This window comes from Epinephelus fuscoguttatus, linkage group LG8 (assembly GCF_011397635.1).
Source record: "Epinephelus fuscoguttatus linkage group LG8, E.fuscoguttatus.final_Chr_v1".
Lineage (NCBI taxonomy): Eukaryota > Metazoa > Chordata > Actinopteri > Perciformes > Serranidae > Epinephelus > Epinephelus fuscoguttatus.
This window is the reverse complement of record NC_064759.1, coordinates 22,903,381-22,929,605: the sequence shown is the minus strand read 5'-3', so window position 1 is coordinate 22,929,605 and position 26,225 is coordinate 22,903,381. Positions and strand designations below refer to the sequence as shown.

Below are 26,225 nucleotides of genomic sequence, written 5' to 3'. Positions count from 1 at the left end.
AGTAGTAGCAGTATTATTATCATTATACATGTATTTTGACAGTGGCCTTGTGGTGCGTTCGTTTTGTAATCGTCACCTCCTAGTTGACAACAGTTTTTGCATTCTAGTTGACAAAGTTGGACAAGTCGTAAAAAACATGGACACCCGCAAGAAAGCGATTGTTGCCCTTGCACTTTGGGAGTATAGACAGCTTCAAAATCATCATGCACTCCAACTGATGAACTCTGCAGATGAGGCTGGCCTAATGTAAAACATTACTTAAGCAGAGTGTTTACTCACTGCGTATGTGACTGGCAGCCATCCTGAATTCGTAAGTCGGGGTTGATGCGGTTGCTCCGAGTTTCCGAGTTGGAAATCCGATCTCAGGGTGCGTTCGAGTTTAAACTTCCGACCGGGAACTGGGAATTTCCGACCTCCGAGTACGAAACGAACGCACCACCAAAGTAACACACCCACAGCTCCTGTGCAGAGGAGGCGGAGCGTCCGCACGTCTTTTGTCCACACAACAAGCTTCACTTCAGTCGTGAGACTGTGATGTGGAAACACTGTGTTCTCTGAAAGTCTGAAAGCCGCAAGCACAGTTTCATCACTGACACAAGGACTGTGGGTAAGCTATGAAACATGTAGTATGTGCATTTGTTTCGGTGCTTTTTTTTTTTCAAACAGGGGCGAACTTACAGTAACACTTGAGACAGATGTGTTTGCTGATGCTGTTAGCATGTAGCTACTTCTCCACTGGGGAGAAGTGTTTGAAAGTGGCTGTTTTTGTAGATAGTCTTTGAATCTTTTGTGTTCTTGATATGCTGTATATAAGTGTTATGATCTGTAGTAGTGTTATGAAAACTTTTTTGAGAGATAGGGATGATGAAAGGATTGTTGAATCAGCAGCTACACAAGTTTGCAGCCTGAGGAGGAGCTCACATGGGTGGTGGTACTTTTTTCTCCAGACTGATAAATAAACAAGTCCTCACTCTTTGGCTTTATGTCTAACTTCATGATCAGCCTAACAGGATTCATCCAGCTGGGAGATGTTTGCCACAGCCACCAGAAACTTTGTGGAAGAGGTGGACCGTGGAGGTTTGCTGATCCCAGTGTCCAGCCTGAATGACACTATAGCTCTTCTGACAGTGGTGGTGAAGCGCAAGCGTCTCTGGGTTTGGCAGAAGCCCAAGTATGTTCCCACTGATTTTAACCTCAACGATCTACTAACAGGAGACACACCTATAAAGCCAGGTAAACATTAAAACAGTCCATGCTGAGTTGCATCGTTTTATTTCATTATCACAAAGCACTTAAATGCTCCCCTGCCCACAGGTGTCATAGAGACAGACTTTATCAAATACAATGGGACATATGGTGACAAGATCCAAGGGACTGTGGCCTCGCAGTTTGTCCACTCCAGTGTGAGCCTGGAGGGTAAAGATTCCTCCAAACTCCAGTTATCGTTTGACAGTCTGAAGAAAGAGGAAGTGGATGTGCAGAAGCTGCTGCTAGACTCCAAAAACCGGTCAGTTACCGCCACATGTTAAAACAAAAGAAAACACTGTAGATATCATATGACGTGCAGCGTGTTGAAGATCTGCAAACAGCTGGGGTGATCTTTGTCCGACCATAAAGTTGCACGCCAAACAGGTGCTGGGTTGAATATTAACACTCACAAGAAAACTGCTTGTTTATGTTCTGGATGAATTTTAAGATTAGAAAAGATGGCAGAGGAGATACCCACACACCAGTGCAACTGGGCTGTTGCCCTAAGTAGGCACATTTTCACAGTAGCCCTAAGACTTTGCAGTGAATTTTAAAATTGAAATTAGTCAAAGATAAATCACAGAATTCAAAGTCTGTTTCAAAATAATATTCCCAAGAATATTCCCCTGTGAAACATTATAGTGATGTTTTTGTGAATTGAATGTGTCAGGGTCCTGGATATGTCCCATTGTCTGGTCCAGCAGACGAAGCAGAAGCACAGGCGGGTGTTTGGTATCGTGAAGGAGCGTATTGTGACTGCTCAGCCCTGTTCGGTCATCGAGGAGGTGCAGAAGGGAGGAGAGTGTGGAGGAGGACTGAGCCTCTGCGGGCCCAAGAGCCCAAAGGTACAGTATCAGCACTGAGAATCTCATTCTTATGGTAGATTACTGTTTGAAATTTAATGTAGTGTAAAGGTTCATTACAACTGAAAATCATCACGCTTTCACTGTTATATACAGAGTTTCCACAGTCATTTAAAACCTGGAAAAGACATGGTGTTTCAGTCTCATTTCCCAGGCTTAGGAAAGTCATGGAATTAGTAAAATCCAGAAAAGAGTTTTGGAAATATCATTACATTTTGTAACGGTAAGCGTTACATCATTTCCTCCCCACGTTCCGTCTCTCGCTTTCTGTGTGGCAGCTGGCTGGAATAATGTTTGAATGGAATTTAAAAGTGTCATTTCACATGTAGGGTCATAACTCCCATAGTTTCCATACCTGTTATGCTATGGCTATATGGAGATCTTGGGTAAATACGTCCTGTCCCCCAAGAGGCAAAGTTGAACTGATTCAGGAACAGGCACACCCAGCCACTCCTGTACTGGTTTGATTACCTCTCTCCAGAAAGGTAGAACTAGAGGACAGGCCCACATTGCATGGATAAAGGTGCCTTCCTGCCTTTTACATTTCCAGCATAGATTATTTTCTAGTAAACCCATTTTATGAAGATGGACAAGTATTAAACAATATTGATTAAGTATCTTATAATGTGTAAATTTTCCCTGAGCTTCTCTTGTAAACCAGTCTGCACCGGAGATTTTCTTTGCCCAAGAATCCTTATTAGTGTTTACATTTAAATCCCTTTTCCAGGTAAATTTGAGGTTCTCGCAGTTGCCATATATTGTGTTAGCAGACTTTAAAATACATCTGTATCATATAATGTTCCTCAGGCAACTGCTGATCTGCGTTCCCCAAACTACTCCTTATCTGAAAATATCTCCAGAAATCAGATTTATCTTTTAGACTGAACTGTGCACTGAGTTCTTGATAAGATTTTTATCATAAATTAGATCTGCTGTATTTCCTACACCACTAGACAACCAGGAATGCCACAAAATCATTTGCAAAGTTCATTTTCTACATTGTAAATAGTCATGGAAATTTTATTATGGGTCATTAAAAAGTCATAGAAAAAAGTTTTGAAGTTTTGTCCATGAAAATTTTAGGCAACCCTGTAAATAAACTACATATAACCCTATGAATACTTCTTGTTGTGCCGGCCTTCTCTCAATATGTTTTGGTATTTCCTTCTAGTTTCCCTGAATGAGTCTCAGTTCTCTATTTTTTCTTGTTAAGAAGAAATGAAAAAAGACATTTGTGCCATCTATTTTGCCAGCTCTTGGTGGAAAATATTATTTATCTTCCTCTTTGATAATTTGGTTCCTCTCTTTGTTATTGAATAAAACACAGAGGAAGTCTGATTCAGGGAGACATCAAAGCATTCACTGTCCATGTCCTAGATAGATGAAAAGGTTTCTGATATTAAATTCCATTGTAGCTTCATCTTCATTTTTACATCCGTTTGAATCAGACACACCGGCAACATGGACTGCAAATGTCTGATCCATCACCAACAACTGATATTCAGCAGTAATAAATAATGTTAATGTGGATATTCCCTTTGAAACAGACTGAGTTTGTTGGAGTTTGTGTGTTTGGTCTCATGTGACTGCGGTGTTGTGTGAAATGTGCAGGTTGCATTGAAGGAGAATGGGAGCTTGAGTAAAGACAGTAACATCACCATGGAGATTCCTGTCCATACTACCATTGCCTATGCCCTTTTAGAGCTAGAGATCAAACAAGATGGACGCTACGGTGAGAAATCATTCACAGTACACCGATTGAATTCTCACTGCAGTTACATTTCACATTGAGTTATTTGAAATGTAACATGTTGTGTTTTTCACAGAGCTGTGTCTGTTGTCAGACACTGATGGAGGTTTTGAGGTAGATGGCCCAAAGGAAGGACTCTTTGGTGTCGTCGGAGCCCCCGCCTCTGAAAATGACCAACTTCGACAAGGTAAGTTACTGTTATCTGCTCTGCAGCTATAAAACATGTGACTGTGGATGGTGGTTGCAGCTGATGTCATGTTCAGAAATGCATGTTGTTTTCAAGTAATAAAGTGCCTCTAGAGATTGGAAATCACAGTGCTTATCATAAGATGAGATAACTGTTTGTTATTGTGTGCTTTGGCCTACATTATAAAGTCTGTTTAAACCAGGGATCCATGTGGTTAGTCCGTACTGTGCCTGATTGAGTCTTTTTTTTCAGTGACATGCTGCATGCTCACAGTTTGATGATAAAGTGTGTACATTTTGTATTTTATTCAGAGCTGGAGCAATTGAGTGATCATTTCCAGCTGCTTTCAGCTCTCCCTGCCACCACAAGGTCCTCTCTGCTCCAGCAAATCACAAATGTGATGAAGGACAGAGGGGCCGTCACTTCACTTCAGCATGTGGTGAGTGGGGAAAGAGAGGTCATGTCAACACAGAGACACTGTTATAATGTGGAAGGATTGAAAACACCTGTTTAACACTGTTAGAAACTCGACAGCTAAACTGACCATTGTGAAGTATTTTGAAACAAAAATCATAGATCAGGGGTCTCAAACTGTTGATGATTGAGTGCCATTTTGGGGAGCTGGCATAGGCTTGCATTCCAGGCTTGCATTCCGCACAGGAGAAGTGCATATGCAATAACTTTTTAATAGCATAACATACTATGACTTTTTTATGACTTTTTTCATGGCATACTATACTATGACTTATTTTTGACACACTATACTATGATTTTTTTTTTGTCTTTTTTTGAACAACATACTGTACTTTTCCCTTCCCTTTACCCTATGATTTTTTGACATACTGTACTGTAACTTTTTTTGACATACTATACTATGACTTTTTTATGACATACTATACTATGACTTTTTTTACATACTATACTATGACTTTTTTTACATACTATACTATGACTTTTTTTACATACTATACTATGACTTCTTTCACATACTATACTATGACTTTTTTTACATACTATACTATGACTTCTTTTACATACTATACTATGACTTTTTTTACATACTATACTATGACTTTTTTTTACATACTATACTATGACTTTTTTATGACATACTATACTATGACTTTTTTGACATACTGTACTATGACTTTTTTTTGACATGCTATACTATGACTTTTTTATGACATACTATACTATGACTTTTTTTACATACTATACTATGACTTTTTTTGACATACTATACCATGACTTTTTTGACATACTATACTATGACTTTTTTGACATACTGTACTATGACTTTTTTTTGACATGCTATACTATGACTTTTTTATGACATACTATACTATGACTTTTTTTACATACTATACTATGACTTTTTTTGACATACTATACCATGACTTTTTTGACATACTATACTATGACTTTTTTTGACATACTATTCTATGACTTTTTTTTGACATACTATACTGTGCCCTTTTTGACATACTATACTATGACTTTTTTATGACATACTATACTATGACTTTTTTGACATACTATACTATGTCTTTTTTTGACACATTATACTATGATTTTTTTGACATACTATACTATGACTTTTTTGACATACTATGACTTTTTTTTGACACACTATACTATGACTTTTTTTTTTGACACACTATACTATGACTTTATGACATACAATACTATGACTTTTTTGACATACAACACTATGACTTTTTTTTGACATACTATACTATGACTTTTTATGACATATTATACTATGATTTTTTTTGACATACAATACTATGACTTTTTTATGACATACTTTGCTATGATTTTTTGACATACTATACTATGACTTTTTTGACATACTATACTATGACTTTTTTTTTGACACACTATACTATGACTTTATGACATACAATACTATGACTTTTTTGACATACAACACTATGACTTTTTTTGACATACTATACTATGACTTTTTATGACATATACTATGATTTTTTTTGACATACAATACTATGACTTTTTTATGACATACTTTGCTATGATTTTTTGACATACTATACTATGACTTTTTTGACATACTATACTATGACTTTTTTTTTGACACACTATACTATGACTTTATGACATACAATACTATGACTTTTTTGACATACTATACTATAATTTTTTTGACATACTATACTATGACTTTTTTATGACATACTTTACTATGACTTTTTTGACATACTATACTATGACTTTTTTGACACTATACAATGACTTTTTGACATACTATACTGTGACTTTATGACATACTATACTATGACTTTATGACATACAATACTATGACTTTTTTTTTTACATACTATACTGACTTTTTTTGACATACTATACTATGACTTTTTTGACACTATACAATGACTTTTTGACATACTATACTGTGACTTTTTATGACATACTATACTATGACTTTTTTGACATACTTTACTATGACTTTTTTATGACATACAATACTATGACTTTTTTTGACATACTATACTATGACTTTTTTGACAATATACAATGATTTTTCGACATACTATACTATGACTTTTTTTGACATACTTTACTATGACTTTTTATGACATACAATACTATGACTTTTTTGACATACTATACTATGACCTTTTTTTGACATACTATACAATGATGTTGTATGACAATCTATACTATGACTTTTTAATGAATGTCTTTTTATGACATACTATACAATGATGGTTTTTGTAACATCTTACTGCACACTATACTATGACTTTTCTGAATTTTTTTTTACCTCTGTGTTAGGACATTCTTTATAACATTTTTATGACTGTTTTTGTAACATACTATGTCATGGCTTTGTAGATAGAGTTTGACAGAAGTAGTATCTGGTCTAGCCGCAACCTGAACAAGCAGTGATTATCCCTCCCTTCCACCCTGAGTTCAACATCAGTGTATTCTCATTAAATAATTTAGAGGTTTCGATCAATGCCAAGTTTTATGCACATTATAAGAGCATAAAATAGTTAGAGTCAATACATTATTTTGATACTGTCTAAAGTGCATTGTGATTATGCCCCAGTAATTTGGGGTTATCTTAAGGAACCTCTGTTACATTATCTTCCTCTGTCTCAGCTGGACCAGATGCGCCTGGATAAGATACCTTCCCTGAGTGATGTCACAGCAACAGACTCCCAAAAACAGAACATCCAAGCAATTCTGGACCTTTTGGAGGAGTCTGGTCAAGAGAAGTCCAAACCTCTCCTCACAGCTCTTCACCTCATCATCAGTGCCATGGATGGTGAGAGAGCTGTACTTTAATTAAATGTTGCTCAAGGTCTTCATCTCAAGTTCAGGAAGAATGTCCTGCAGAGTGTCCTCTAAACCTCATTTCCTCCAGCTCTTTTTTCATCCTGTTTCTGGGTCTTTGCTTTCAGAGATGAAAAATGATTGTCTTGCTGTCTTGGGAATGTGCTGCTGCCTCACAGTGTTACCAGCTCTTGAGCTACTGGTTAGTAGAGATTTTACAAAGAATATTAGCTTAACAACATATTATGTGAGGGTTGTTTTTTTAATGAATGATGCATCGCAGTGATTTAGCTTCCTTTTACCTGATCCAGGTGCAGTGCGTAACGGGCAAGGGGGAGTTACCTCGGGGCAGCGCAGGCCTCGCTGCACTGACAGAAGACGTCTATGAAAAGACTGAACATCTGTTTGCTTCCTCTAATGTGTCTCTGACGAGAGATGGGGACACTGTAAAGACATACATAAACCACGTGCCAGGAAACCTCGCTCTGGTCCTGTGTATTGCTGTCAGAGGCCTCGCCTCATTGGCCCACAGTGATTGAACCGGAGACACCTTTATATCCACCAGAAACTTGATAAACTCCACTTGAATGGGGTAAAGGGGATCACATAGATCGTTTTATTTATCGTTATTTTCTCTTTATGGTGCAGTAGAATGTCCTCTAAAACAGACATTTTACTGCAGGGTGCTGTTGTATAAATATAACTGTGATAAAACAGTCACTCAATGCTTTAAGTCAATCTTAAAAAAATCTGACAATCAATTGGTCATAGATTTTGGACTGTATGACATCACCTCAGGTTCTTGCAAAGTGTGAGGGGCCTTTTTTTTTTTTTTTTTTTTTTACCTTTTTCAGATTTTATCAAGGAAAAAGAACGATCAAAAAACAATTCATTACTATCCTAAAATGATCCACTTAGTCATTATTGTTTATTGTCAAGTAAGGGATAGTCCCCTACACATTGTGCATTTCAGCTAAGATAAGCTAATCAAACCCCAAAATTTTCAAGTGGCCATGGTGTAATAAAAAATAACAATCAGCTGCAGCCCTGAAATACGATATTCTATGGGCCACAACTAAATTCTGATTGATGTGCACAATCTTTGATATAAAACTTTGACTAGAATTTACATTTTTATCATGGCACTTACTGGTGGTAGCAGCATCAATATCAACACCAATTTGAATATGATATTCAAATTTTAGTCTGAATGAAAATGAATGAAGAGTTTTAAATCGCAGGCCCATGGTTCTTAACTGTGTTATTTTGGGTGATAGTATTTTAAGGAAGCATCTCTTTATTAAGTTCTCATGTAATTACAGTTTTATCTACAGTAGGATTTTTATGTAAGTGTATTATTTGTCAATGTCATGAAAACCATTAAACCACCAATTATAACCTCACCTTTTAAAATGACACTACATATTATTTTATGAAGGCTTTAATTTCACTTCTCAGCCCTAAAGGATCACCAGAACTCTGAATCTGTAAGGCAGGTATACTCAACTTGCACTTTTGCAAATTGCCAGGAGGCCAGTTAATAAAGAAACATTAATAATTAATATTGAAATAATTAGTCCTCTGGCACTAAACAACCTCCGTTTTAATGTTTTCTATATGCACTCTGGCACCTTATTTACATTATAAGTACAAAAAAATCCCAGTCTAGATCAATTTACATTTTATTCTAAATTAGAAAATGGTCCGAGGGCCACTTGATACCCTGACAAGAGCCAGATTTGGCCCATCGGCTGCAACATTCTTTTTGGCTGTTGTTCGTTTCTCTTTTATAACTTTTCTCTGAGTTTCACTGTGCCACTAATTGTTAAGTATTATTTCAGATTTTAACAATATTGTAAATTGTTTAAATTCTTTACCGTTTGTGTCCTTTTTGTCTGTTTCTCTATAAAAACATCACAAAAAAAACAAAAACAAATCTCCACCAGTTTGTGAACACACACTCAACGCAACATAAAACCAAAGCGGATCATTAGAAAACACCAGTTATTTATTTCTGAAAATACAACTTTTCTGAATTCTTGTAAAATATACCTTTTTATAAGTAAATATGAACTTTATTTAAAACGGTTAAGTTTTAGTAATATCACATCAAAAGGGATGGTTCTCTGAGATGCAGTACCCTGTTCAAGAGTCCTGTGGAAAGTTTTCTTTCAAACAAACACAAAGACAGCACCTTATCGACTGGTCTAACAGTCTGAAATACTCACGTGATCCAAGTGTCTGACAAACAATCAACATAATTAATGTAATCTGTTGTGCTTGAGTGAAAGAGAAATAATGGGTAAACACTACAGAAATACTTTTCCTTCTGTACAACATCGAACAGTGACTGGCATGACGTTTTGCAGGTATGAGTTCAGACTGCAAAGACAGCAGAGCTTAAGTGAAGCCTCAAGGAGAAAGGTCTTAAAAATATGACACTATTCTACATGTATGACAAGTTTGTAGTGACAACATGAGATGAAATTCTGCAGGCATATGCACTGTAAACTTAACACTGAGGTATCGTTCTTTTCAATGAGCAAGCACTCCTCATTATTGCAGAATAAATACAGTTTCATAGCTGTATGTAAGACAGGTAAATGACAAAAACCGCATTTGCTTTTAAAACATCCTGACACGGGGGCCAGTATCTTCTTCCAATCCACGTGAATAGAAAGGACTCTTTAAAAAATATTTTGCCAATAAATAAGTACACTTCCTGTGTGTTGTGAGTTGCATAGTGTGCTAGAAAGGAATCTGGCAATTCAGATCAAGGTGACTGATGCAGCTTTGTGCGTGACCCATATCCACACAGGTCTAATGTCCAACACTTTGTCCGTGTGTGCAGTACAGTGTCGAATCATTCGTCCCTTCAGGTGTCCCCTTTCATCCCAAGCCTAGCAGCTTGGACAGCCATGTCTGTCCAGTAGGGGGTAAAGACATCAGTAGACCCAGCTGACTGGAACCCACTGTGGCTCTATGAATAGTCGCTCTACCACCTCCTGCAGCTTGTCAAAGGCCTTGTCCAGATTGTCATTGACAATAGTCAGGTCAAAGTAGTGGCTGTATGCCCGGCGGATCCTGGCACTCTCATCCACAGTCTTCTTCAAATCGTTCTCCTGTTAGAGGAAGAGGTTCGACCCATTAGGATGATGAGTTATGAGTAATGACCACTGAAAGGTCCATCATTTATAAGACTTTAAGACCCTTAGAGGGAGAGTTCTGATTTGTTTGGAGTCTGATGGCTTTAAAAAGAGCGTAGATGGATAATATGTTTTGCTGCTGGCCCCCTCCACAGTAGTACATTGCGCCACTACTCCTTCCTGCTTCTCCAAATTGGGGGCAGGCTGACCACCATCTACTGTAGCTAACACACTGACTGTGGATAAGTACCTTATACAACCCCACTTCAAAAAATCCAAACTATCCCTTTACATCCTCTCAACACTTACCGTGAGTAGTTTGGTAGTAAGTCCAGCATCTACCACAGCTTTGTGCATAGCTCTTAGTGTGTCCAATTCAGGAGCAGCAATAAACACCACAAATGGCATGAACTCAGCAGTCTTCAACACTTTCAGGGCCTGAGCAGAAAATATAATGTCACAACCAAAGCTTTATGGGAAGAAAAGATCTAAGCATTAAGAGCATGTGCCTTTGACTCACCTGGGGATTGACATCCAGGATGCAGGTACGGCCTGCAGTCACCACTTCATGGATCGAGTCAATTTTGGTGCCATAAAGGTTGGCGTCGTACTCGCCGTGCTCCAGGTAACGGCTCTCTCTGATGTCCTTCTCCATCTCTTCCCGCGTCACAAAGCAATAGTTCTGACCATCTCTCTCCTCTTCCCTCGGAGGGCGTGACGTGACTGGAGATAAAAAGGTCAGTAAAGGTGTTACATGTATCCGGGCAGGAAATATAGTTGTAGACAATGCATCTACCTCAGCTGTCTGTCTCAAACACTCACAGGGTACAGTGGTTCCATATCGGAGAGGGTTCATGACAATAAGTCTGTTCTTCAGGCTCCGCCTCCCAACTCCCTGGGCTCCAATCAGGACCAGTGTTTTCCTCTGAAAGGGTGGCATCTTGGCTACTTCTTCATAGATCTGCAGCTCGTAACGGTCAAACTCTGTTCAAGGCAATGCAGAGGCTGGATGAGTTCTGTACTATCATTTATGCACTTCCAATTTAACACTGCAGACTTACGAAAAATTGTATAAAAGTTAGATCCAGTGGCGATAACACACCTGCGTTCTTTGAAGTAAGGTACATCATTTTTTTCTTCTTTTTCTTCCCAGTTCCACAGAGCATCCCTGATACAAATAAAAGAAAGTGTCAGATCACCACATGGTGGTGCTAAAGAGCTTCCTGACTATCATGATAACTCGTTGGCTTGTGTGAGCATGATTTGAACTGACCTGAACCAGAATTATCCCAGTCTCTTCTCACAAAAGCTTTCCTCTTCTCCTCCAAGAACTGACTGGGGATCAGTCCAGTGGCTCCACCAACAACTTTGCGTGCCTACGAGGACATCAGAGTAGTTCAGAGATCACTGCATTAAATATTTCACCTAGTAAAAGAATACTATGCCTAGATATCTGTTACAAACATGTTCATTCTCATCTATAGCCGCCTCCCGCAGCTTGCCCGTTCCACCCTACTGCTGATTACAGTGGGAATCACTTATGGTAAGTGGATGATGCTTATCATCAAATTTTTGTTGTTTTGTTTAATTCTCAAGCAGATTACATTTACTTGACATTTGCACATCTTTTTACATAAATATTAAGTGATTAAATGGACAGCTTTGCAATTACATAACTTTACTGTCTGTTTCAAACACTACAGTCAGTGCATGAACAGGCAATAACAATCTACTTAACAAGGGCGATTTCAACCACAGGTGCTGTGCCCATGCACACTCATTTTCTGTCCTCATTACTAGCATCTTTTTTTTGGATAAAGTTGTTTTTATTGGTATTTAAAGTCATAAAAATATATAAAAAGACTTTTTAAAAGATACGTTGCAGCAAAGCAAAGCATCACAACAGTTAAGTATAATTATCATATATAGAATAATCATAGTTTGTTTTGGTTTTTTTTCCTTATATGTTATGTATGAAAAGACCAAAGATGAACACTGTAAGCAGACTGCTTGACTACTATAAGCAATTATTTAAACAGAAACTGTATACAAATGTTTCTGTCCCCAGCTTTTAGATCCCTGTGAGGGGTTTCCACTGTAGCTGCACAGCTCTGGTCAAAGCAGCACTGTCTTTCATCACCACCGCTACAAACAATGTGTCTATTCACCTGCCACCAGTTGGGGTCCTCCTTGTTGACCACATGAAGGATTTCTCCCTTGAAAAAGGCCAGGCCTGCCTCTTTACAGGGGATCAAGTTGTCTGTGGCTGGATTATAGTTGAAGTGTGGCTTCAGATAGATCTGCAATTTGGGGTGTGAACAAGATATTAGACAACTAAATCATACAGAGAGCACTGAGCAACACCTCAAATCCCTGTTAAAACTGAAGGTCACATTTAGTTGGATAATGTGAATAAAACAAGCTGTTTATCTTGGTACATAATTTATCACTAATGCCATAGTTGTGGAACAAATGTGAGTTGTATTCTTGAAATATCAAAATAATGTCATACAACAATAGTGTATATGTCCATTTCCCTTTGCCCCATACAGTCATCACCTTAAATCAGCATTTTAAGCTCTCTTAAAAGTTAAGTTGCAATTCACAAGTCGAAATTCTTAGCATGAGTGAGACCCAACAAACACATAACCAAACCGTAGAAATAGAGCATTCGATCCTCCCCGGCACAAAGGTCAGTGTCTGACATAACCCTACATACTGCTCCTCAGTGTCAGCTGCTGTGTGTGCCTGTTACTGTAAAACGGAGAGGGGGTGCTCCTGTGAATAGTGGTGTGTGTCCCAGATAGTGTGAGGAGTGTTATTAATAGACCCTCTCTGGGCTCACTTTTCAGAAGCCTGGCATTCTGAGATCACCCCCAGATTAGTACAGATTATTCTGTCTCCTGCATGTGAAACACCAGACAAGAAAACATACAATGCTGCCTCCTTTCTCCTCACCTGTGGAGGTGCCGGTGTGTCTCTGTAGCTGGGCAGGACCTTGAGTGTGATGCTCCCACTGCATTGCCCCAACAGCTCCTGGAGTTCATGGGGGTCCCTACCGACCTCATGACCGTTCACCTCACGGATTATATCCCCCGTGTGCAGCATGCCCTGCCTGTCAATCGAGCTGCCGTGCAAGATCCGTGCGATCACCATCTCTCCCCGCTCCACACGAAACGTCACCCCCTGAAAGAGTGTAAGAGTCATTTAGTATCGCACATCAGCACGACATAAATCACACAGGAGGCCTATTTCATGGGTTGGTCAGTCGGGTTGCTGTAAAAGAAGCAACTTGAGTCAAGTTACTATGTAAAACTGAGTCACTCTGTTCGAACAGATGGTCAGTAAAAGAGGAAACGTGTAAAACACTTAACACGTGTTTCCTCTGCAGAGCTGTGGTTGATATAAATCCCTGGCTAACTTACCAGTGGTTCCCCGGCTTTCTTCTGAATGCCGATCATCCTGACCGCATCAGCTGGCATGAGTGAACTCGTCAACAAGGCATTGCTGTTCACCGTAGCGTGAGGCATTTCATAGCACTTTGAAGCCACTTTGTCATGAGCCTCTATCAAAGACTGAGGCAGAGAAAGGAAGAAAAGAGAAGTACAAAGAGAAATAAGATCAACTGTGGTTTGAAATCAGCGTAGAATCTGCATCTTTTTCTCACTTAGAAAACAATCGCCACTACTATGTGGTTCATCCACCAAAATACTAAAAACTAACAGTGACTGCCAGTACAACATGCATTCAATATTTTGCCATTAAAGAGTGAAGACATAAATCACTTAAATGTGCTTATTACTTTCTCATAAGACGCTTTTATGACTGCATCAACAAATGACTAATGGATATATAGAGACAAAAAAAGATAAATCAGACTTGTTCTTACCCTAGCAGCCACAACATAGAGTAAGCACTTGTCAGAGGCTACAGCCTGCATCAGCAAATGTGAAGATTTACTGAAACAGTGGGTGACACAGTCTTCTCCCCCTGACTTTACCCACATAACTAAGCCTGCTATTGGCCCAAGGAAATACACCCACACCCTCTCATGCTGCAGCTTGTAAGTGGTTGAGAATATAAAGGGCGACACGGAAGCAAAACTGCCACCACTTCAGAGAATATTAGCTGATGGTTCATGTAACAAGCTCTGACATCCATTCCCACTCAAATAGAACACAAGCACGACCATCCACACTACAAATCACTGGTCCATTTACTCCCATTACACCCAGCAAGAATTGTGCAGAGGAGGAATGAGGTCTAAGATACCTTAAAGTGCGGCTCCTGGAGGATTTTGGCCAGCTCAGCAGCAGCATCGTCTTTTTGTGGCAGATTGTTGAGAGAATCCAGGATCTCTGTGACCAGCTGAACATTATCATCCCGCACAGCTTTTAACTTAACTTCCTCAAGACGCTCGTGGGCCTGCACAAGCACAAACACAAACACAAACACACACACACACACACACACACACACACACACACACACACACCAAAAAAATGACCATTACATCAGGCTGTTTGCTGAGAGTCTGGATCGCAGAAAGACAAACTCTTTTTTCGTTTTTGTGGGAAAGATTTACAAGGGTTAGAAACCATCATTTGTGAACCCCAAAATTCTTTATGTTTGATTCTTATTTTTGAGTATATGAGCCTTTACTAAGACTACATACTGAAAATGCAGGGCTGAAAGAACATTCACCAATTTTGTCGAACTGGTGTGTGCCATAACACAACCATTTTTTCATGTGTTTTCATTCCAAAGTCATAATATTTTGACTTTCTGAAAACATAATTTTACTTGCCTTGTCATGACACGACATGTTTGTCCTCCCCACCTATTCCTTTCGTGGAAAGCTTGTGTCCTTATCCCAAAGGGCCTGCTGTCCCACTGGCTAGAATTCATTCATTTTGGAGAAACTGAACAGTATTTGGCAAGATAAAATAAAAAAGCATTTCACTGTGAACTGCGTCACCAGCTACACTGAGCACACACTGGACTTTGGTTCTGTTTTGGCAGGCCAATGAGAAAGAGGGAGGATGAACACTCGGCAGTAGGTTGCACAAAAAGGATATTCTTCCATGGTAATTTTGTTTTTCAGTATTCATGTTCATACTGATACAGTACACTGTGCTATGCTGGTGCTACTGAGAAGAGTTATACAGTCTGCTATAGGCTTAGTTTATCATACTGGGAAATCAGATCATATGCTTAATCCTCAACAGATGTAACAGTTAAGTGTTGCTGTGTCCACACGCTGTATCTCAAATCACCATTAAAATGTCAAGTTCTCCTAACATTTGTCCAAACCAATAATGGCTCTTAAAGGGAAACTTAACATTTTTTAACCAGCTCTGTATCATAACAATGTAGGTAGTATATGTAGATGAACTTTACTATAGACACACTCCGCACAGAGGGGCTACCCCACCCCGGGGTTCAAACCCCCCACCCTGAGTTCAAACCAGGAACCCTCTAGCTGTGAGGCGACAATGCTAACCACTGCTCCACCATGCCACCTAAAACTAAAACCAAGCAGTGCTGAAAAAATATAAACCAAGATTCTTTTCTTGCATTGTAACATATTTTAGCTTACTGTTTAACTTCTTTTTGAGAGTGTTTGTTATCAACCAACCACCATATTGTTTCCTGTGTCAAAACTGACAAGTCTATATTACGTCACTCACCAGCAGAGGCAATTAGTGGTCTGGTGTGGGCCACTACCTCATGAGCAAAAGCAAATGAGACAGCCCCTTTCCTCTGTTTTCTCTGGTCATACAGCACTAATGTTAAAAGTTTTTGCGTCTTTCTACTATAGAGACGTCTCAGTTTTATTGTGAAGTTAAACACTTGTTTGAATAAAATTGAAACACAGAAGACAAATAGGAAATTAGTAGTTTAACATACAGGGTATATGACCAGATTCAATGGTTCTATTTGACACACCAAACTACAAATAGGCACACACAGCAGGAAAAAAAATTAACTTCCAAGGACAGCAGTGCTCCGTTTGTTAGAAATGAGGACAAGAGCTTGCCTTGGTGACAGGTTTTCTAAAGACATCATTCTATTCATAGATTTGGTAGGTGAACCTCCTGACCTCAATCTGCATTAGACTTTTTGCTGTTATGTAAGCCATTTGTTCTTCGTGCCATCAACCTCTTTCTGCTATGTGGAAAAAACTGATATAACTGGTGTTAAATAGGAACACTTTCTGTCCACTCAAGTTTAAGCAGTTGCTTTACATTCCTTTGAATATGTAAAAACAACAGGAAGTGTGCCCCTTCACGACACTGCACATAAATCCAACGCTTGTTTCTCTCTTCTAACGACAGGCACAGTTTGACACAGGAGACTATCAAACCTCGATACCAAACAGTGAGCACGCTGCAAGATCAGTAAACGTTACGGGGTAGCACATCACAGGATGCACACACAAAAATGATGTATGTTTTAGAAAGAGAGACGTCAACCTGAATATTTCTCCCTCCAGCCCAGAAAAAGATAAACATATTCTCCTTGTCTTGCTGGTTGAAATATGTTGTTAAGAATCATACGGTACACTGCCACGAGGCAGTCCACATCCTGGACGTGTGGTGACATGTGACACTCATCCCACTTCATTTCCTTGGGCTCACAGTGACATTTGCTCCTCTGCCAAACTATAGCCAAGAGCTTGATGACTAATGAGATTACAACTGTGTGTGTGCGTTTGTGTTTTTTTTTGTTTTTTTTACCTTGGCAAGGGAGCGGACGATGGGGCTCTCCATGATGCCTTTGAGAAAGATGAGGTCAATATCTTTGGCTCCTGGGCCTGATGGCAGGTCTTTCAGGTTGTCCAGTACCTGCTGCATTGCTGAAGGAAAAAAACACACACACACACACCAAAGGCTGGGCTAACAGAATACCAAGAACCACACTTTCTACTTCTGTTGAGCTGTGAGAGTTACTGCTTTGTGAGCGATGGCAGATATGTTAGTGACAAACAAAGCTGAAAGCCAGTAATAATGAAAATAATTAAAATTCTGAGCCAATGAAAATGCTGATGGAAAAAAACAACAAAACAATGTGACTATAATAAGAGCTTACAAGGCAAGAACAATAAGTGGACAGTCTATCAATGGGCCAATTCACAAAGAACATCCCTTATTTTCACTGCAGCAGCAACAAGCACGCAAAGTCACAAAGGAATTGTTCTATTAACAGATCTGCCTTGTTGAGGCTGAGTGCACACAGCAAGCAACTAGAGCCCGAAATCCAGACAAATGCAGCTGGTAGATTCATAATTAATGATTTCAATGATTAGAACATCAATAAAATGAATAACAAAAATCCTTCTGTAGTTCCCAATAATTATCTTTCCAACAAATTGGATTTGTCATGCTTTGTTTTAGCAGAATAAGCAGTCTATTTGCATTTTGTTCAGGCAGTCTGAAAATAGAAGTAGACAGAAATAAATGAAGTCACTATGGCAGGCAAAACATTTGGTTGTTTTGCAAGTAAACTATGTTTTAAAAGTGTATTTTTTGCTGATGTTGATGCTGCTATGTGTAGTTATTGTAGGTCACAGAGGGACAAATGTAAAAGTTCAAGAGGCAGCAGCACCCACACAACTATCTCTGGGCAGTGGGCACAGTACCATTCAAATGGTAATGAACTGTAAAATTTTGCGCAGAGTTTTACCACAGATTTTGTGCAAAAGATTAGTTAGGACTTTGTCTTGGACAGCTTACCTTTGCCAGACTTTGCATTGGCCACAGTCATGTTTGATATTCCTAAGCTCAGGACTGTGAAGCTTTCCTAACACGGTCAAAAGCCGCCCAACTGCCTGCTTACGGGAACCAGAGCAACTGGTGGGCTGGAGAGGGTGGGAAACCAGCTCAAGTCAGTATACTGTACGCTAAGATCACCATACTGCACAAGCTATGTCATGATATTATTTCAGCTGACATGTGTTGCTGCTGAACAAATGCAGACACAGTATGGAGGCATCACATGCAAAATAACACAGAAACATTTGTTCATGTTGGTGTTTTATGCGCAGGTTAGCACAGAGAGCTCTTCCGCATTAAGGAATAACAAAGGGGGCCATTGAATGACAAAGGATGAGTCTCACGTCCTCCTGGCTAAAGGTTGTGCCAGCCACACACTGGGAGGCCCCTAGGGACTCTGTACAAACACCATCTCCAAACAGAGTGAGGCAAAAACAGCCCTACCAATGCCTTGGTGGGTCGGTGGACAAACAGAAAGATGAGCTTTTTGAGCATAGGCCCCATTTATGTAAGTAAGTAAACTTTATTCATAAGGCGCCTCACAAAACCAGAGTTACAAGGGGCTGTACAGTGCAAACAATAAAAAGTACATAGAAGGCAAACACCCATTTCAAGACAAATTGCTGATGAAACAGATCCATTTTTAACAGCCTCTTGAAACTATTGACTGACTGCATTTTTTTTAACTAAGGGAAGACAATTCAAGAGGGTGGGAGCACGACTGCAAAAGCATAGTCCTCTTTGGTTTAAGCCTCAGTTTTGTGACAGCCAGAAGGCCTTGGTCAGAAGACCTCAGTGATCTCCCTATGGCTAAGGAGACACAATAATTCAGAAATTTTAAGTGGGGCGAGCCCATATAGTGCTTTATAGGGGATTAAAAGATGTTTTAAATGAACCCTGCATTCTGTGGATTGGCCAACAATGTTGATTGGCCAACAATGTTGAAATGCGTGCTTTAGTTAGAAGTCTTGCGGCTGCATTTTGGACCAACTGGAGTTGAGACAAAGAAGAGCAACACAGGGGGGCGAACAGTGAATTACATCAATTAAAACAAGAGAAGACAAAAACAGATCTTAAAAGGATAGTACAGCTTTGATCTTAGCAATGTTTCCTCGATGAGGGAAACCAAATTTCTTTACATGCAATTCAAAATTACTATGTTGGTGAAAGAAGACCCCCAGATCCTTTTTAACTGTAAACTTTAAACTGCATCATAAATGCAACATCGTACTGCATCCACACAATGGTAACAAAGACACTGAAAAGGCAGATAATCATCCAGAGCCAGTAAGAAACAAGAAACTCACCTCACAAACTGTGTTCAAATCATTAGTGCAGTACTCCCAACACGGAGCCCCACGTTTTTCACAAAACACTCATCTGGACTCTCTGGTCTGAGGAGATAAAAAGGATGAAATCACATTATTTCTGTTATTTGATAAACCCTCCAAGACAACAAACCCTCCTAGATACTGATTAAAAAACATCTCATGCTGGTAAGGAAGGTCCTCTTTACCCCAGTGTTGCCTCAGCCTCCTCCTGTTCATTTAGTAGTATTGTAATACAGCCAGTTGTGATTGGCCAAGCTAACCACATGACCACAGTCTGTTTAAAAGGACTCATTCCTACCACCAAGTCAGATAAAGCTCAGCTCAAAAAGAATGAGACTGTGAAGGATTAGTTGTTTTCTGTGGAGTCAAAAAGATCAAAAGTTTTAACAAAGAGAATATTTCAGTTTATGGGATTTTGTGGCCTACTTACTGTGAAGATTGTACTAGTTGCTGGAGCTGCTCAGGAGCATGTTTTTAAGTGATTTGTGTCTCAAATATTAAATAAAGCAAAAGTTTTGTCAGGTACTCTCTACAAACATACAACATTTTAGGCTACAAATATCCTCATCAAGCTGCAAACAGGACCACAGCTACAGGTTTATAGATGCAAAACTAACTTTATCAATGCATCTGTACTACTGATGTCAAAATACATTAACAACACAATAAGCAATTATTTTGACTAAACTGAAAAACTGAACACCATGGACAGGTCTTGCTCTCCCCACATAAATAAATATTTGGTACAAATTAGACTGATGTCTGTTGAGTAACTGGATTTGTGTTTTTGGTCATGTATTTGAAGGAATATTTAGATTAGACCTAGACCAATAAATCAGGCATGCCAAGAAATGAAAAGTGGATTTTTCCGACTGTTAAAAGTCTTGTTTATTCAACTACAAGACCTTTATCAAGATTGTTTTCTTATGAGTATAAAATACTATCAGTCAATAAATTGTTGTCAGATTTGTTTAAATCCCAAATATCGGTATCAATATCAGCCTCTAAAATCCAATAAACTACCAGTCAAGGTATAAGTTAGTTCAGACCCCAGTCTAAATAGATAGATAAATAGATAGATGACACATACATACATACATACTGGGTCTCTGGTATATGGGCGAGAAGACAGGAGACATATACTACCAGAGTGTTAGAATTTGTGAAAACTGAGTGGTCACATAGCTCAGAAAAGTATTTTGCTTGCTTGCTGTACTACTGAACAGCCACCCACTCTGAACACAATTGTCTTATGGGAGCCAGTGTTTGTGAATGGGGCTGATCTGAAGCCAGGAAGCACACATTAGTTTCAGCCTATAAACCTTATTTATCAGCCACATTAAGTCAACACAAGGTACTCATGGTGGCAGATGCGTTCATAACTATCAGTTCTGGGGTTCTGACAGTGGAGCTAAACCAAAATCAACCTTCGAGAAACGTGTTGGCTGCAGTGGTTTCATTTTGCTGTCAAGCTACACGCGTACTGGGCACGTGTATCCACTTCCAACTTAGCTAAAAACGATTATTAACTAAATACTAATGTTAGCGCTGAAGCAAGACATTAGCCTATTAGACATGGACGAATAAACCCAAGCTACGTTTCATGCTGTCAGGTGCTCGCTGGCATTAATTCCACTAATTTAGTGCGCGACCAACTTGATGCTAGCCGTTGCTAGTTTATAGCTGCGGACAAGTTAGCAATGCTAATTACTGCTAGCAAACACTGGCGTGCGCTTAAACGTTAGGGTCTATTTGAGACTGACAAATACCGTTGTGTGTCTACAAACGAACGAACAAGCCAGCAAAACTGAACCAGCAAATTTCTGATTAATAATGTTCCCTTGCGACGAAGTAGCATCGCGGTAGAGATAGCAGCAAGTCCACTCATTAGCTAACCGTTATATTATGCGGCTCAGCGTGGCTAGCTAACGTTAGCTGCTCGCGAGTGCCAAGAAACTAAAGGGTCCCATGATGAGAGCGTTACTTAAGTGTCTGGTAAAATGAATGAATGAATGATACGTTACCTGATTTACTTAGTACCATCCAGTCACGCTTTAACGCTCCCCTCCATTACAGTTTCCCAATTCGCAGACCTCTTGCGCAATATAACTTGTTAGTGCGTTTCCAGTGTGCCTGCCTGCGCCCCTGCCCTCAGCACCCCGTCCAGACACACTGTGATGAGCTGATGACATCCAATGCTGTTCAAGGTATATCTAGCTCACTGGAACCCTACACAGCCTACTCATATAATTTACTGCAAAATTACCTGACAGCAAATACCGGTAGTGGTGAGAAAGTGTGTGGAGGTAAATTTGCAATTACTAAATTGCATTAAATACAATGCCCCATAAACATATATGTGAAATAACCAATGGCTGCTTTTTATTGTAGACTGTACACACTCACTACAATATTGTGCAGTGGGGCAGCTCAGTGCAACTATTTGGTGATCATAAATTCAAACATCCAGTTCAGACCTTTACTTTGCCCAATTTGTCCATTTAACAGTCTTTAAATTTATAATTTTGAATTTTAAAAAAGGAAATTGTACCATAATAAATGGAAAATTATAACTGAATCCTTTCATTATCAGTGGAGCAGAGTACTAGTCATGACATTTCACACTCTGGCATCATGCACCATATCAGTGCCTACTGCTATCTAACAATCAAACCTTGAGGAAACACTTACCCCATGATCTGATCATGCTACCATTAATGGCACCTGTGATTATACCATCCCACATCTGGCTACAAGTCATCTCCTTTGTACCACCCATCAGTATGAAGCACCAAGTAATATCCCATTCACCAAATTTGTTACTTCAGCTGCAGTGTAGCTTTTCTAGAGAGCCAGAGCTTGCTATAATTATAGCCAGTAGTTGGACCAGGTGTCATAACAGAGTTAACCAAATTCTCGGTATTACGTGATTTGTTTTTGATGTATCCAGGTCACTTGATTGGATTAAACTGTTAATCTGTTTTCAAGCAAGGTGGAGGTACATCTCAGCTTTCTTGATATAACTAGACAAATTAAAGCAATGCTTTTGTGTACTAAACGTTACTTCTATTTCACTCACCCTAAATAGAAAAGTAGCAGTATAAATGACTTTAAATTTGCCCCACTTGAACATTTCTCAAAATGTTTAGATGCCCGTTCACCAGTAGAGAGCACTGTTACTCCATTAGAGAATGACACACACTGTATACAGGCAGGGCTCCACTCGGTATCTGTCAAGCTAAATGAGCCCGAGTGAAACAATGGGTCAACATGTCAATAGCATGTTTCAGAGTAGCAGTGGCAACATTATAGACCAAAGTAGTTGCATTACACAATGTTTATTCCATGCAGTACAAGTTCATTTCATGTCATTATCAGGCTTGGCAGCAGCTTTGTGGTGAAGTCAGCCTGGATACGACAGTGGCAGCCGCATCACCACAGTGGTAGCCCATCATACCTACAACACAAGGAAGTTAAGTAAGAAAATGTGTTTTTGACAAACACTAAAACCTATGCAAGAGTCTTCCTGTTCCTGTTCACATACAAGAGTTAGTTAACAAGAGTTAGTTAAGTTAAGAGTTAGTTAATAATAGTCAGTACAATCCAATAGAGCTACTAACTACTATTTTAAAAATCAACCCTTCTTTGACACAATTTGAACATAAAATGAACATTAGCAGCTTAACATAATAATAATAATAATAATAATAATAATACATGAAACTATGTTGTATTGACAATTCATTGTATGGAAATTTGTACTTTCCTGGTATCTCATCTCACACAGTTTATATGTTGTATCATACATTATATTGCAATTATATTGCAAAAAACAGGCATAGACGATACAAATTATTAAATAAAAAACTTCATTAAATATTTTAAAAGCAAACATTTGAGATAATTTACCTGACATAGTTTGATCCTGGAAAACTCTCTCTGCTCTCGCTCACCAGCACATCTGAAAACAAAGTATCTGGGGTGTCTCTTTTCCCATACCTATGCATAAAAAGAGCCAAGCAACATATCAGTACTTTGCATGCACTTTCAAAATCATCTGAATCTACACTATGTCACAGAAATTGAAGAACTAACCTTTGTCTTGTAATTAGATTGATGTAGTGTCTTAGAGCAGAGTAATATTTGGCGAGCTCCTCAGGTGGTGCGCCTTCCCGGGGACTGGCAGGCTTGGCCGGATATGCATTTATGCCAGAGTGAATACAAGCCAGCAGGCAGAAAGCCAGGATACTCAGCGACATCACAGCACTGGATCGAATCCTGGATCACAGGGAAAATCAATAGTCAACATAAAAAAATAAAAAAAATTCAACAATGTCAGAATCAGAAGTAGAAGCTCCATATTGGATACTGATACTCCTCCATAAAAGCTGCCATATCCAACATTACGTACTAACATTAAATTAAAAAGTGTGCCTTTCAATTAAAAGGTGAAAAATGAATAAAAAATATTGCTTACATCACTAAGCAACACTTGAAAATTCAGCTGTAGCCGGGTTTCTCGCCGTCCAAAGTGCCTCTGTCAGATTCTCAACATTGCCTGTGTTTTATACAGTGTGTCAGATGGGAGGGAGGGTCATTTCATTCACTTTTAGGGTGCTCCTGAGAAATATCTACTGCCTCATTAGGTTAGTAATCCCTGAATGTCACAGCAGTGAAACACATGGAGATTCTCAGTTAACATCATTGTTAAAAGTCCAGAACATGTACCTGTCACGACATTAAATTCATTTAAATGTTAATTATTTGACTTGATGGTGAACGTGTGTTGTTTTTTGTCAATACATTGTAATTATATGTATTGCAAATTTACTGCAGCAGTCAAGTCTACTATTTCTGGATTACCATAAATTTGTGTTTTACAACATGATGCAGCAAGAAATGAATTTAGACACTTAATTAATTCCCATCAATTTGAAATGCAGTTATTCTATCCTTAATCATTCCATGAAACATCCAACAGCATGTGGCTACATCAGGTGCCTCTCAGCTCAAGAACAAAGACTTTCCAAGAGGGTTTAAAGGACTGGAGCACACTGATCAATTTAGTCTTTAACAGTGCAAACAAACATTTCAACACCACTGTGTCTTCATCAGAGTCAAAGAGGCCATTCATTTTTCTACATTAAGTACACAAGGAATATCCTAAATATTTAAGGGGAAAAAGAGTAGCCTTGATTAAAGCAATTTTCACTTCTGCACTAAAAGAAGTTTGTTGGAAAAGTTGTGGCAAAAAGTGAAGAAAAGCCTCCATTAATTTCGAGTGTCCACTTAAGAGTCACAGCCAGCATGACACGTCTCGATAAAACCAATGATGTGTGACTTCAAATGGCTAATGATGGTCTGTTGTTTTCACATTAAGTTGAAATATGTTTGGAAAGATGATGTTTCAGTTTATAGAGAAATGCAGAGGGTGGTCTGCATCAAGACACATTAATTTAATCATGCATAAATAATCTGAAATATATAATCCTGTTTGAAAACTGTTGGAATAAAAGAAAAGGCTGATGCATTCCTTGTTATCACACGGAGATAAATGTGGCTTTTCCTGCAGGGTCTTGGTATAAAACTCATACAAGTAATTCAGTCAAATGTTCTTAAAAGTTAGCAGTTGTTAGCAGAAGGAAAAATGTATGCATGTATTCTACATGAATGCAAAACAGTGACACTCTTAACTCCCCTTAAAATACCACCCACTGACACACAGTTGTATTAAGACAATAACAAAACCATCTTGGCCAAACCAGGAAGGACAGCTCCAAATCACACCAAATCATACAGGAAGGGGCAGTAAATCACCCAAAACTATACATTTTCAATTCCACGTTGATAGAGGGCACAAAAAGCTTTCAGCCCCTAAATGGTAAGATTACTTTAATGGCTACTATTTTCTTTGAAGAGCACTCTGGTGAAATTTGACAGTAGATTGGTGCTGTCGTTTCCTATGACAGTCATATGAGAACTCCATTGCAGGGCAAACGCGGGAAAAGTTCAGAAGAACTAAAAACTCACAGCCTCACATTATACACCAAATATAATGACATTATTTCATTCAGGTATTTGAATACAATGATTGAAGTAGAGGGAAGAAATCAAGGTATCCCACCCAAGCTATCCTGTTGATGGTTGACAATACAAATCTATCAACTCAAATGCCCCAAAACCAGAGTTAGTTTTTTATCATCTTACTCTCCAGACGTTTTGGAGCAATTAGTCAAAACTGAAATATATTGGGGGCGGCACGGTGGTGTGGTGGTTAGCACTCGCGCCTTACAGCAAGAGGGTTGCCAGTTCGATCCCGGGTGTGGGAGCCCTTCCTTGCGGAGTCTGCATGTTCTCCCTGTGTCAGTATGGGTTCTCTCCGGGCACCACGGCTTCCTCCTACAGTCCAAAGACATGCAGATTGGGGACTAGGTTAATTGATAACTCTAAATTGTCCATAGGTGTGAATGTGAGCGTGAATAGTTGTTTGTCTCTATGTGTCTCTATGATAGGCTCCAGCCCCCCCGCGATCCTCAAGAGGATGAAGCGGTTAGAAGATGAATGAATGAAATATATTGGATAGGTAGTAGATAATATATTTTTTCCTATTCCTCCACAGTAGTGA

The 26,225-nt window shown here is 39.1% G+C and overlaps 3 protein-coding genes across 5 annotated transcripts; 1 reads left to right on the top strand and 2 right to left on the bottom strand.

Moving 5' to 3' along the window:
* Positions 1-468: 468 nt before the first annotated feature.
* Positions 469-8,191, top strand: gsdmeb (gasdermin Eb). Its single transcript, XM_049583426.1, has 10 exons — positions 469-607; positions 1,003-1,233; positions 1,315-1,507; positions 1,919-2,093; positions 3,723-3,843; positions 3,938-4,048; positions 4,360-4,487; positions 7,175-7,340; positions 7,477-7,550; positions 7,660-8,191. The coding sequence occupies exons 2-10, from the start codon at positions 1,029-1,031 to the stop codon at positions 7,885-7,887; spliced, it is 1,401 nt and encodes a 466-aa protein (XP_049439383.1). The 5' UTR covers positions 469-607; positions 1,003-1,028; the 3' UTR covers positions 7,888-8,191.
* Positions 8,192-9,336: 1,145 nt separating this feature from the next.
* Positions 9,337-21,773, bottom strand: pals2a (protein associated with LIN7 2, MAGUK p55 family member a). 2 transcript variants are annotated; one of them, XM_049583424.1, is made up of 14 exons: positions 21,625-21,773; positions 19,577-19,663; positions 18,231-18,355; positions 17,235-17,353; positions 14,767-14,919; positions 13,920-14,069; positions 13,453-13,680; positions 12,663-12,794; positions 11,768-11,870; positions 11,597-11,662; positions 11,317-11,478; positions 11,015-11,217; positions 10,804-10,932; positions 9,337-10,470 (listed from the first exon to the last, which is right to left on the bottom strand). In XM_049583424.1, the coding sequence occupies exons 3-14, from the start codon at positions 18,259-18,261 to the stop codon at positions 10,294-10,296; spliced, it is 1,653 nt and encodes a 550-aa protein (XP_049439381.1). In that variant the 5' UTR covers positions 18,262-18,355; positions 19,577-19,663; positions 21,625-21,773; the 3' UTR covers positions 9,337-10,293. The 2 variants fall into 2 exon arrangements, with proteins under 2 accessions (XP_049439381.1, XP_049439382.1); XM_049583425.1 differs by lacking the exon at positions 18,231-18,355.
* Positions 21,774-22,943: 1,170 nt separating this feature from the next.
* Positions 22,944-25,989, bottom strand: LOC125893253 (peptide YY-like). Of its 2 annotated transcripts, none has more exons than XM_049583817.1 (4): positions 25,893-25,989; positions 23,696-23,878; positions 23,510-23,599; positions 22,944-23,057 (listed from the first exon to the last, which is right to left on the bottom strand). In XM_049583817.1, exons 1-4 carry the CDS (start codon positions 25,949-25,951, stop codon positions 23,033-23,035), a joined length of 357 nt encoding a protein of 118 aa, XP_049439774.1. In that variant the 5' UTR covers positions 25,952-25,989; the 3' UTR covers positions 22,944-23,032. The 2 variants fall into 2 exon arrangements, with proteins under 2 accessions (XP_049439774.1, XP_049439775.1); XM_049583818.1 differs by lacking the exon at positions 25,893-25,989 and adding an exon at positions 24,078-25,870.
* Between the last annotated feature and the right edge of the window lie 236 nt (positions 25,990-26,225).

Bases quoted from the DNA above. Each gene is read 5' to 3' on its own strand.
- gsdmeb (XM_049583426.1), top strand. From the start codon at position 1,029: ATGTTTGCCACAGCCACCAGAAACTTTGTGGAAGAGGTGGACCGTGGA. The intron at 2,094-3,722 runs GTACAGTATCAG...TGAAATGTGCAG, and splicing joins GCGGGCCCAAGAGCCCAAAG to GTTGCATTGAAGGAGAATGG. The intron at 3,844-3,937 runs GTGAGAAATCAT...TGTTTTTCACAG, and splicing joins CAAACAAGATGGACGCTACG to AGCTGTGTCTGTTGTCAGAC.
- pals2a (XM_049583424.1), bottom strand. From the start codon at position 18,261: ATGACTGTGGCCAATGCAAAGTCTGGCAAAG. The intron at 14,920-17,234 runs GTAAAAAAAACA...GTGCTTGTGCAG, and splicing joins TCGTCCGCTCCCTTGCCAAG to GCCCACGAGCGTCTTGAGGA. The intron at 12,795-13,452 runs GTGAGGAGAAAG...CCCAAATTGCAG, and splicing joins ACACACCGGCACCTCCACAG to ATCTATCTGAAGCCACACTT.
- LOC125893253 (XM_049583817.1), bottom strand. From the start codon at position 25,951: ATGCAGACTCCGCAAGGAAGGGCTCCCACACCCGGGATCGAACTGGCA. The intron at 23,879-25,892 runs GTAAGGCGCGAG...CCTGTGATCCAG, and splicing joins GAACTGGCAACCCTCTTGCT to GATTCGATCCAGTGCTGTGA. The intron at 23,600-23,695 runs GTTAGTTCTTCA...TTTTATGCATAG, and splicing joins AATCTAATTACAAGACAAAG to GTATGGGAAAAGAGACACCC.